Source organism: Ixodes scapularis, unplaced genomic scaffold (genome assembly GCF_016920785.2).
Source record: "Ixodes scapularis isolate PalLabHiFi unplaced genomic scaffold, ASM1692078v2 PGA_scaffold11__112_contigs__length_91849675, whole genome shotgun sequence".
Classification (NCBI taxonomy): domain Eukaryota; kingdom Metazoa; phylum Arthropoda; class Arachnida; order Ixodida; family Ixodidae; genus Ixodes; species Ixodes scapularis.
In genome coordinates this window covers 23,363,569-23,375,782 of record NW_024609837.1, presented here as the reverse complement: position 1 = coordinate 23,375,782, position 12,214 = coordinate 23,363,569, and the positions used below count along the sequence as shown (strand labels likewise).

Below are 12,214 nucleotides of genomic sequence, written 5' to 3'. Positions count from 1 at the left end.
ACTGGATCGTTCGCCGCTATCTGACCCTGCGCAAACAAACCACTACACGGAAGGAGTCGCAACACAGCAAAAAAAAAAAAAAAAAGTACCGTCTGCACATCTTTTATTTTTCTTTTACTTTATTTTTGCATCTACTTTGGACCGAAAGACAAAAATGTCGGCATCATTTTCACATCTCCCACGCTCACGCGGGATCGTGTCAATGCAAACCCGCGAACTTCGCACAAGTTCCATTTCTTCCAACTATCGCGATTCCGGAGTTCAAATGGACAGCAAAATCTGGATCACGACCTTTTGGACAGCATGGCCATGGACAAAATAAATGAAAACGCGTTCCCTGCATCACCACCGGTTGGTACCAACAGGACAACCGCGTTGTCGTTCATTTTGTGGATCGTTTTACTTTGTGGACCCTAAAGGTCGGCGACAGGTCAAGAAGGAAGTGGAAGGTCCTTCCACCTCTTTCCACTATCGCAGACTGAACCCTGGAGAGGAAGCGACCTCCTTTCCAGCGTTCGCTCTGCTAAAAGGGAAAGAGGTGGGAGGAGCTTCCACTTCCTTCTTGACCTGTTGTGATCCACATCAGTCACATGGTCAAAAAAAAAAAAAAAGACTACGATTTTTTTATCTGCATATATTAGGCTTGAAAGACTAGGTATATTGGTACATTCTCCCAAACGGCCGGCACTTGTTTTTTGTCTAAACTTCGACTGCGCAAGAAAAACACTAACTTAAAAAAAAAGTCCCGTACGTTATATTGTTGCATCAGAAGGCAGTACACCACAACACTACTAAAAATGCAGAAACATAAGCATATCAATACACGAGATAAATGAAAGACAGATCTTTCAATCAAAGGTTCCAAAATAAAAGTACAGTGTGAAAAAAAAAAAGAATAGAAACGAGTCCATGAAATTGCTAATACGTTATCTCCAAGTACAGGCACCAAGCACCAAAAGATTAATGTTTAAGCCATGTAATTTTAGCAGACAAATTCTACGGGGTAACACAATTGTATAACTAGCAACAGTGCATTTATTGTGCTGCTCACAATTTAATACAACAAGCGAGAAAGAAATTAACAATGTTTAAACACATGCTTTTACGGTAATTGGTGTGAAAACATGTATAGGAACTTTGCCTCTCCGACTAAATGGCTTGAAATCTAGGCGTCTAAGACTAGTGCCGTGCAACAGCTACATAGATTTAGATAAGCTGGAAGTTAGACATGTTTTGGCCTTTCCGTTTATTTATTTGAAAGACAAGAAAACACTTCACTTTGTTTTTAGTGGCCACCTAATTGAGCGATGACCACAATGAGCATCAATAAACAGCAGCAAAGTTCACAAAAAAAAAAAAAAAAGATAGTTGAAAGTGTTTGAAGAAAGCAGCAATAACCAACAAAGAATGACGAAAGAAAAGAATGGGGGACTTTCTGGTTGTTGCAACGTCTTCCAAACTAAACAAGCATCATCAATGACAGGCAGAATCAGATGGTAGGTTTCTCGCCACTTCAATAAATCAATAGATCAATCATTTATTCTGCGCAGCAACCACCTTGGAGCAGATTTCGGACGTGAAGTCGGAACAGCTGGCATTGCCGCCCAAATCGGCAGTCAAGTACTGCAAGATAAAACAGTCATTAATCATTAAAATTGCAAGTGACAGTAAACATGCACTACCTTCAATTCATGCTTAATTGCTTAAAAAAAATTGTGAAGCAATGCACTTAGCATTTTTTATTTTAAACACTTCTGATTTTACGTTACTTTGGCATACCTGATTTTCCGATAGCATTGTTATACGAAACAGAAACACAATAATTCACGAAAAATGCCTTAGCTTCATGAGTTTCTGTACGACCAACAAACATGCTTGTTTGAAGATGAGCTTTAAAATGGCACTAAAGGGGATTTCGAGATTGTGTCCTTATAATGTAAACTCAACCTACACACCCTAAGGGTCCCGCAAAACCATATATTATAGTCCCATGCGTCCCTTTTCTCTGCTAGAAACGCGACTAAACGTTGCGACTCGCCTTTTTGCCCAAAGCATCCGAAAAAACTAGAAATAACAATCGTGTGTGGCCTCTTTTAGTACTAACAATCCGACCAAACGTTGCGACATGCCCTCCTTTTTCGGAGATCTATCTCAGAAAAAGGGATGTTTTGCAATATATGGTAATAGTTAGTTTGGGGTTTTTCTTGGCACAGCAGTATCGGGTCTATAGTGCGCCAGGCAATGTATGGTAGCATGTTACCAGTCAAGAAGTTAATCATGCAAAATTAATTAAGGAGCGAAATATCCAAAATGCTACGTACATCACCAGCAATCAGCACAACTAGTGTCTCTGCGGGGAGCATAGTTATTGCAAGAAACGATTTGTCCGGCGTTCCGTAAAACACCCCGTAGATAACAGATCAGTCTTGTTATCTAATTGCCTCCGTAGCACCACATAACGAAATGAAGACAAGGAAACACAACCCTCTCGCACCTTTCCTTCCCGCAGGGTGTCGAAGCAGGCGACCTCAATGACGTCGGCAAAGTTGCTGAGCTTCATGTGGCGCAACATCATAATGCCGCTCAGAAGCAGCGCCGTTGGGTTGGCTTTGTTCTGGCCGGCAATGTCCGGGGCTGTACCGTGGACCTGACAAGCAGACGACGAAGCAATGATCGAGCGACAGAAAGAATTCCCTTAAAAAAATGCTTTTAATTTTATCTATATCAATGTTAATATCGTCGTTCACTCTTTGTCAACTGCCGAGGCTTAAAAAAGCCCTAAACCTAGGAAAAAAACATTTCTTTTTTGTTCAATATTTTTGTTGCAAAACAAATTTTTCGATTTGCGGGCAAAACCTAAATTGTATCCCTGTGGGATGATGACGACAGCCATTTGTACCTAACTATATTCCGGTTCCATCCTTAAAGGACATATGCAAAGGAAAAAAATATATATATTTTTTAAACAGCCTAGATGAAAAAAGAATCTTATAAAACGAATTTACAACGAACAAAAAAAAAAGTTTAAGCGCTATATGTACGGCGCAAAACGAATTTGTAGATGGCGCCCGCGGCAGCCGCTGTGAGTCACATGGTACACTTCTGCGCCGTCGCGCGGCACCGCTGCCGCCTCAATGTCACACCGCCGCCGCACGCTTGAGCGTGGTGTACAGACTGTTCAACGTGTTTCTCCACGTCGCCGCTGCCGCTACCGCACAAGTTCGTCTGCTCCGGGGCGCCACCGCCGCCATCTGACCGACGCACAGGTCTATCACGTCTGCTCGCGCTTTTTCAGGAGCTTCCTTTGGGCTCTAAAAGTTACTTATTAATTTTCTTTTCTTGTTGCACTTGAAACAAAGATGAACAAATAACTTTTAGAGACAATAGGAAGCTTCCGAAAGAGCGCAAGTATCACGTGACAAATAGTGGCCAGTCACGTGACAAATAGCAGCCACTTTTCCGTGGCGCCCGCGGGTGCCAACTACAAATTCATATAGCGCCGTAAATATAGCTTTAAATTTTTTTATTTTTTGTGGTAAATTCGTTTTGTGATTTGCTTTTCCCAACCAGGCTGTTTAAAAAAAATGTATTTTCCATTTGCATGTGTCCTTTAAGCCGAGACTAGAAGCTCCGCCTTCAGCGCAAGCTCGCTGGCTTCCGCTGTGCTTTGGTTGTGCGTGCCTGCGCATTCACACTTGTGTTAGCAAGGGCAGAAAGCTCACGCACAAGGCGGAGCTTCTCGTCTCAGCTTAAGGGTGAACGATGTATAGCGTGCGCCCCGAGTTTGCTGGACCTCAGAGTGCCCACTAGCTGGGTCCAAACGCTATCATCACCATCCCACAGAGATACAATTTTGGTTTTGCCCGCAAATAAAAAAAATCCGTATTGTAACAAATATTGACCAATTTTTTTTTTTTTTTTTTTATGAGCATTTATTTTGAGGTATGGCTGTCCTCTTAGGTAGAAAAAAAAAGTTTTTTTTTTAATATAATGATTACAATTGAAGTCAATTAGCGAGGAAAAGCTAGCTTTCTGGCTCAATATCAAAGATTCTAAGTGAATTTAATATATTAAATATTGTAGCGAAAAAATTGATGATGTCTATAAATTGTCCACTCTAATAGCTCCATGGAATGCACAAGCAAGCTTAACCCTAAGTGCAAAAAGGCAGCATTCTGGCAAATCGATGCATAATATCGTCAATAATATTGTGCACAATTACCCCCCCCCCCCTCCCCCATAGCAGTCTCAAAAACTTATGCACTCCGAAGCCATGAGCTGAAAAAGAGCTACCTATTCACCGGCCTCTTACAGAGAAAACATTTGAAGGGGTAAAAACAATGTGCGTACACCTCTAATCAAAGGACCTTTAAGAGCTTGAGTTGAGGATAAACAAAAAGCAGCCTGCACAAATGCAAGAAAATGGCCGACTCGGGAATTGCCGCCTCCAACTCACCGACTCAAAGATGGCCCCGTCGGAACCAATGTTGCCGCTCGGCGTGACTCCCAATCCGCCGACAAGGCCGGCGCACAGGTCGCTACGACAAAGCCAAGAGTTTCTCAAGTTATTCCATTGAGAAGTTTGTTGATTCCTAGCCGATTCATTAGCATGGGTCACTCAGAAGCAGAGTTTCCTGTAAATGTACTTATATATAATTTTACCCAAATACTGGAAGTGATGGGAAACACTGGAAGTCCAATCAACGTTTTTTTGGCGATTATTTTTGTCTCGTGATACCGTAAGTCCCACAGAGTTAATATTGCCGAAGACACTCGTCTCTCGGCAGCAAAAATGGCAAGTCCAGTAAGTCTTTAAAGAAGTTAGTTAAACCAAACGAAGACGGGCACATTTTTTTATGTAGCATAATGCTGCATTTTCACTAGCAAAGTAAGCATCCACGCTTGCTCTGTTAATAGACATTGTTCTTCACACATGCCTGCACTTGATGAGTGCCCACGCAAATAGGCACCAATAAATGCTGATTTTCTCTCATTAGAAAGATCATATGAAGCCGTTTGTTCATAGTGGCCAACTTGTGCTCACAATATGTCATTATTTATAACTCAAACAAGAACTTGGTGCCAAAGCCAAGCAATCTTTAACAAAACAATCAATGCCAAAACAATGTACTGGACATTTTGGTGCCGCATCTAGGCCTTATTTCACTCCAGAAATGCCGACAGGGGAGCACCAATCAGGATGCAAAGAATGAATGCACATTGTTTTATTGAAAGATCAATGAAAGATGGAAATAAAAATGACTGAACTATAAACACCATTCGTAACAAACCACAAACTACTGTTATAGCAAGTGCCCACATTGCTCACAATGTGAAAACCTTGTTTCCGCGTATTGGGAACTGTCGGCTGCCCCCGAAAATCACGTTTTACGTAATATCACAGCTCAGCACCAGTGCTGCTGTACCCACCTGAGAATATCGCCGTAGAGGTTAGGCATGACCAGTACGTCGAATTTAGACGGGTCTTGAACCATCTTTGAGGAGAAAAAAATGAAAGAAATAAGGTACGCATCTAAGGCACCGTAAACTTTAAACTGCCATCAAAATAAATTTACTTTTCGTTTCGTAGACTCAATCTGCAGCTTGGTTGAAAATTTGTTTTTCATCGAATTTCCTTTTTATTAGTAGTTGAATAAGTCATTTTTCAAATTAGATTTTAAGACACAAATACACATCTTAGTTATCGCTAAAAAAAAAAAAGAATATTGACTTCTTTTTAACTAATGCAAGAGCCTGTGGTTAAGAAACCCATAATTTTACTTTTCGATAAACTAGCACTTTCCAACAAAAGTTAACTTTTTATTTTCTTTCTGCTTTGATAAGCTTGATAGAGTATGTATTTAAAGCAAGTCTCGACTACCCCCCTGCATAAAGGCCTCAAGAAGCACACTTGAAAAAAACAAAGATAAAATAATGTACCCCTTCCAGTAAACTTTGGAAAGAAAAACAAAAGATGCACCAGGACAGAACTTAATGCATTATACCCCGAAACAGCTGAACCTCTTTATCTCGTGCAGCACTACATACTAAAGATTCCTCGCCAAACAATAGAAGCTAGCACCTCGAAGTTCCCAAGTGCACTCATGTAAGATCTTCATTTTTTAAACAAAAATTGCAAGTGCTTTCCTAAAAAAATAAATAAATAAAAAGCACACCATTATAGCATATTGTAAGAACAGGATAATGACAATAGTACTCACATTAAGGCAGAGCGTATCCAGGTACATCTCGTTGTACTTTACGGTAGGATTCCTTTCTGCAGCATCCCGGCAACAGCGAAGAAACAGGCCATCCGACATCCGCCTGCATGCATTGAGAGCAAAGTAAAAAAAAATCAGCACTCTCCCAAATAATGCATTCCTAACTTCAGGTGCTTGTGCTCAGCTTCAGCGGGCTGCAATACATGCCGGGAGTCAGCTTCAGCCCACTGAACGTCAGAGTTGACCAACATAAACGATCAAGCTTGGTAAAAAATTTTGTTTTTTTCTGCTATTGGCTATACAGGGAAATTCATATGAAATTTAGAAAGATTTATTGGCCCTGCTCAGTGCAAAAGATTCTTGTACCACATAAACTGTGCAACTCTTACTGCGAACGCGACAAAAGGTGCTTTTAACGTGAAACGTTCCTTAGCTAGGTGTTTGGCATTTCTTGAAGCCGACAAGTGAAGCCCGGATAAAAGCGTGGCCGCGAGGCTCGACACTGATTGGTTGACGGGTGGGAGAGGGGGAGTCAGGTGCTAGATGCCGAATGGTTAACGGGGAGGTCATGTGGCCAGAGGGTAGGCCAGGAGGAACTCGACCACCTCTGCTCACTGAGGGAGAGGGGCTTGAGACTATGAAAGGCTCTGGAAGGTCGAAAGGTTTACCAGCCCGATTAGCGGTTGTATCGCTTCATTCTAGGAACAGCTATCAAGTCTACACATGGTACGCTTTAAACTATTTGACAAAGAGCACCGTGAACGTAGGCGTCTGAAAACTCAGAGTATCGCTAAACGTTTGTCATGCTAGAATGTTTCACGTATGCGACAAAATTGCCTAGCGATTTGCCATACATTTCTTGCATTTTGCTCGGACAGTTTATTAACGGGCACCAAACATTACCACTTGGATTACAGCCATGAATGAGTACTTTTTGCAACACTAGTAATGTTGACAGCAGTGGTTTAATGTTAAGACAAAAAAAAAAAAAAAAAAAAAAGACAGGCAATTGCTTGTTCGCACTAACAGTGCTTTGCTGTGCACGTCTCTTGGAGCTATCGTTTTATTTCAGTCTTGAACAAAAGCAACCAGAGGACCGATGGACCAAAGTTTTTGCCGCATGTTTTTTGCTTTGTCATTCTGTTTTATTTTTGTTTGCTCTGCCCCTCCCCTCGACAATGCTTAGGCACTTGAGGATATGTACAATAAATAAATTATGGCATGGTCTGTATGTTAACACCACTGAAACCGAGAACAAGGTCACTAGTATTCAAGTAGTGCCACTTTTCTCCTTAGACATGTCTGTCCTCCTGAAGAAAAATGTTTGCATTGGGACTTCTCTGTGCTTTCGCTCTGACTGGCGTGTGTCACCTTCGTCACGACACTAAGCATTCTAATTGAAGCTTTACAAGAGTAAGCCTGAGGCGTTCAGACTGGAAACGCATCAATGTTACGCACATGATGTTGGCCTTGTGGACAGCAGTGACCATGTTACGGTTGTTTGCCTTGGCATACTCAAACGCATAGTTGGCAATGTTCCTCGACGCTGGTTCTGTGATCAGCTTGATGCTCTGAACCACTCCCGTCACAATCTGAAACATGCAAGTGTTCATCAGTCACCACAATGCCCAATGCGAGTGATCATTGGATGGTAGAAATCAGCAATTAGAATTAGACTGAGCTCGATACGATATAAGAAAGTTTGTCACTTTAAGCAAAAGCATTTCATAAGACATAATGAAATATTACCATTACAATGTCCACAGTAAAATTCTAAGCTCGCACAGAGGAAAAAAAAAAACTTTCAAATCAGCTGGGGTGTACGATGCCGTTTAAAAACAAAATAACAAGTGAAAAATACCAGCAAAGTGACATTATAAAAAAAAAGAGGAGATTCAAAACATTACCATTAGTGCATTAGAAACGAGCAAGGTAACAAAATACATACTCCAGAAACATTAAAAGATAAAAGGATTATAAAAAGCACTCTTAGGAATGTTTATCCCACTATTTATTTACTTTAGGAGTCTGTCAGCAAATGGGTCAATACAGGGAGGAAGTTAATACAGGATAAAAATTAATTTTACATCTACAGTTCAGTAGCAACCGAAATCAAGTAAACAAAGGTCTTAAAAACCCGAAACGATTTACTTCAATCCTTACATATTTCAAAAGAAGCATTTGCAGTCACTAAATCTTTCGAATCACCAAATTTCGGCAGTGTGGAAGAGAATTGAAAAAAATAAAGGCGGAAGAGAAATTAATAAAAAAAAAAAAAAGAAAGAAAGAAAGAAGAGAGTTCATGCCTCGTGTTCAATGCCGCTGTACTCTCCCTCCGTGTTCTCTCGGATCGTGACCACATCCACGTCCTTGTACGGCGTCTCGTAGCCCTCGATGGAACGGCACGGCCGCACATTGGCATACAGATTGAACGCCCTGCGGTCAAGAAATGAAGGTTCCCAGTTCAGACTTGGCGACAAGTGTTTCTCGAAATCCTCCAACTCTATTTTTTCTTAGTTCTCTGCGGGGCTTAAAGCAACGAGGTATCCCGATGCACACAATTAGCGCAACAGGGGACAAACACAGGAAAGAAAAAGAAGACAGGACAGGACAGAGGTATCCTGATTTTAAAAGGAGTGGCCTCATTTCGAGGGCTTTCGTTCTACCATTCAACCAGCGTAACAAGGCGGTATTCCGTCCCTTTTTTCTTAAATGAGCCCGACGCCCCAGCTAAAGCCGTAGTGCATGAAATCAAATTTGACTGGCACATTAGATTCTGTGCTCACACTTATAAGCCACTGCCAAAAGCAAACAATTAACCGTTTCATAAAACATGCGAAGAATGTGCTCATGTTTTTCGAGTATTGCATACAATATTAGTATTCATAAATTTTGTTTTTAAATGTTTGTTGTTCATCAGCTCTTGCAGCATTTTAGTGTGAACAGCCCTCATATAATGTACATTTCCCGCAATAACCTTGTCTGGAAAAATACACTTTTAAGACAACCCCCTTCAGCCAAAAGTATATGTGCAAAAAAAAAATTTTGTTTGTTATTGCCTACCTAGCCACTTTTTTTCAGTAATCCCCCCATGGCCCGCTCTGGTGTAAAAGTTGTCAGCTAGGTGGCGCAAGCTACCGCCCGATTCGAAGGGTATAGCAACTACCATCCATCTATCAAAGCAGGGGGGAAGACTCACTGCCTAAGTGCAAGGTTGAGGGATCGGTGGCCCTTGCCGATGGGGGTCATGAGGGGGCCCTTGAGGCCGATCTTGTTCTTGTTAACCGAGTCTATGGCCTTCTGCGGGATGCCGAACTTGCCATCGGGACCCTTGACTGGAGTGACGTCCACGACCTCCCACTGGATCGGGACCTGGAGTGGGCCACCAGATCGAGAAAATGAAACCCACGGCAGAGGTTTTATTGCGACATACAATGGAATCTCGCTAGAGTTCTGCTGTGGAAAGTCGGTGAGTGTCGTGAGGCATCAGCATGCTACAGTGATTGGCGCTCATCGCACGGAAGAAGGTTCCGCATGCTTTTTGAGCAACCTTGAACGCATCGAAGGCATAGCAGCGTTCACTGCTTGTTACATTTTCTGTAAGGTTGTAACTACTCGGGTCATTTTCGCTTCAAGACGAGATTTCTGAGCCTGTTCAAAGCTTAAAATGAAGAGAAGTGTTTTATAAAGTGCGTGCTAGATGATGGTGGAAGTAAGTAAAATATGGGTGTCTTTCATTCTCTACGCATTCATAAGCAAAATTTGAGCCTGAGACAAGCAGCATTTTACACTATTCTCAATTTCACTTAGAATAAAATGCACGACACATGTCCGTACGCTGCACAAGTAGTTCTCACAAGATTTGGTTGCAAGGGAATAAAACTATACTTTTTGTATCAGAAGCATTAACATTTTTAATACAATAAAAAGACAGTACATTAAGCATTTTTAATTCACCACATGAATGCGGACATTAGTCATGCTCCGCTCTGTGAGGAGCCAAACCTTTTTTGCTGGGGTTCTCGAGATGAAAACAAACAATGTCAGAGAGAGACTGAACTCAAAAGGTTCTGATTGGTTTGCTCCCATTCAGCAGTGCATACTGGCTCTGGTCTCACTCACCCCTGCTGTTTTAAAGATCTCCTGGACGGAGGCGGAGATCTCCGGCCCAATGCCGTCTCCGGGAATGAGCGTGACCGTCCGCACATCGGTGGAAGCGTGCCTCTTTAAGGCGGGGCCAAGGGTACGCCTCAGGAACGGTGCCTGAAATCAGGATCAGGGATCGATTACAAATGTGATGGCATCATTCAACTTGAAATTTCCAATGTGGCTAAAATACTCCAAGGATTGGTGTTCCTTTCAACTTGAGGACGATTACGTATAGGGCTAAATTTCAGGAGACCTTATCTGCCGCCTGCGATAATGAGGGCGAGACGGTAGAGCACTTGGCTTTGAAGCACACGGGGCTTCGTCCTGCCCCCTGAAGAGGTAATTGGATTTGACCAATGTCCTGGGTTTTGCAGGTGACGATGGAAGGACGAAAGAGAAAAGTATTGTAGTTGCAAGGAGGCGATTAGAAGGTTGGTGGAAATTATCTAGGGGAAATCGAATGATGAAAAACTAACTAGCAAAGCTGGGGACAGGCAGGACGGAGGAAAATTGGGGCTCCCTCCCACGTGGCTCCGGTCCAAAGTGTCAACCCTGTCCCCCTGTGGATCCTGTGCTAAAGTAACGCCGACAAGGTTTGACCAGAGGAAAATTGAAAACTCCCTCGCCGGAGGGAAGAGGCTGGGGTGACGTTTTCAGTTGTTTTTTTTTTCGCCCGATCCCCCAAAGGTCATCCTGGTGATGTTCCACACTGCCTGGTGATAGCTAGGGGAAAAAAATTGGTCTTACAAGAGCGGGAGGAATTACATGTTTGTCTTCAAAGACCTAGGCTAGGTGGCACAAACTGCCACCCGTTACAAGGGGTATAGCCATTAACATCCATCCATCCGACTAGATGCGGTAGAGCCATAGAACAAACTCTCACACAGTTCAAGCTCCCCATAATTTAACTGACGTGCACAATCTCATTCATGTAACATTTTCCTTTACCGATCTAGAAGGAGACTAGAAGTCATGTGTTGTTTATGCAGTTTTGGGAAACTTAAGAACGAGAATCAATACTGCAAACTTGAGACATCTACTACACACATCATTAACATTCTTTCTGAAACATAAAAAAAAGAGCTAGCGAGCAAGGCTTTACGCAAATGAAATTCAAATTTGGGTTCTTTGTTTCTGATTGGCAAGATGATCAGGTTGAAGAGTCAATATACTAAGTTCTACGCCATCGATCTTAGAGCTGGGAGCTCGCCGATCCACTCCGCGGATTTTGGAGCGCGACCGGCGTTTTGTTTTCATTTCGTTCGTTCATAAAACGGCTAGTAAGCATCAAATCGAACCTCGCAGGGTCACCGCATCACTTCCTTCGAATTAGGCCCGAAAATAAGCGTCTGGGAAAGCTGGAAAGTCATTATAAGTCACAAAGTCACCATAAGGTCAGCCGAGTCGATGTTCAGAGTCAACGCCAAGGCGTGACTGGCCACACTCCCGATCAGACTGCGCGACTCCCGGGGAAGGCGGCGACGTTGTCGAAAAGATATGACACGTTTGAAATCTTCAACGGTGTACTTACGCAGATATTTCTGAGTCCAGCGGGCATCTTTCTTCGTGTGCGATTCACCCGAATTCAATGAGAGATCTCCACACGAGTCAAAAGAGAAACCGCAGGCCCGCAGGTAAGCACCCTATCGACGAACGCACGCACCACGCACTATCTTGCAGTTAATAAGAATAGAAACATTTTTTTCCTTTACGTTTTATCAAATTTGTAAGCTCAATAACGCATAAATACCTAGTGACAGCTACTTTGAAATTAATATTTGTATATGATATAAACGTTAATATATTGTCCCTCAAAACGAGCTTGGCCAGGTTTGAGCTGTGAA

General features: G+C 42.4%; 1 protein-coding gene across 1 annotated transcript; it reads right to left on the bottom strand.

Annotated features, from left to right (window-relative positions):
- Positions 1 to 877: 877 nt before the first annotated feature.
- On the bottom strand, positions 878 to 12,204 carry LOC8029098 (probable isocitrate dehydrogenase [NAD] subunit alpha, mitochondrial). Its single transcript, XM_029994899.4, has 10 exons — positions 11,902 to 12,204; positions 10,344 to 10,484; positions 9,421 to 9,593; positions 8,528 to 8,657; positions 7,680 to 7,813; positions 6,222 to 6,324; positions 5,431 to 5,495; positions 4,457 to 4,538; positions 2,495 to 2,647; positions 878 to 1,623 (listed from the first exon to the last, which is right to left on the bottom strand). Exons 1-10 carry the CDS (start codon positions 11,926 to 11,928, stop codon positions 1,534 to 1,536), a joined length of 1,098 nt encoding a protein of 365 aa, XP_029850759.1. The 5' UTR covers positions 11,929 to 12,204; the 3' UTR covers positions 878 to 1,533.
- Positions 12,205 to 12,214: the final 10 nt, after the last annotated feature.

What these genes read in the sequence shown, in the direction of transcription:
- LOC8029098 (XM_029994899.4), bottom strand. Translation starts at nt 11,928, where the DNA reads ATGCCCGCTGGACTCAGAAATATCTGC. An exon ending in AGATCTTTAAAACAGCAGGG is followed by an intron (nt 9,594 to 10,343) that starts GTGAGTGAGACC and finishes GGCCCACTCCAG; the next exon opens with GTCCCGATCCAGTGGGAGGT. An exon ending in TGGATACGCTCTGCCTTAAT is followed by an intron (nt 5,496 to 6,221) that starts GTGAGTACTATT and finishes TTCTCCTCAAAG; the next exon opens with ATGGTTCAAGACCCGTCTAA.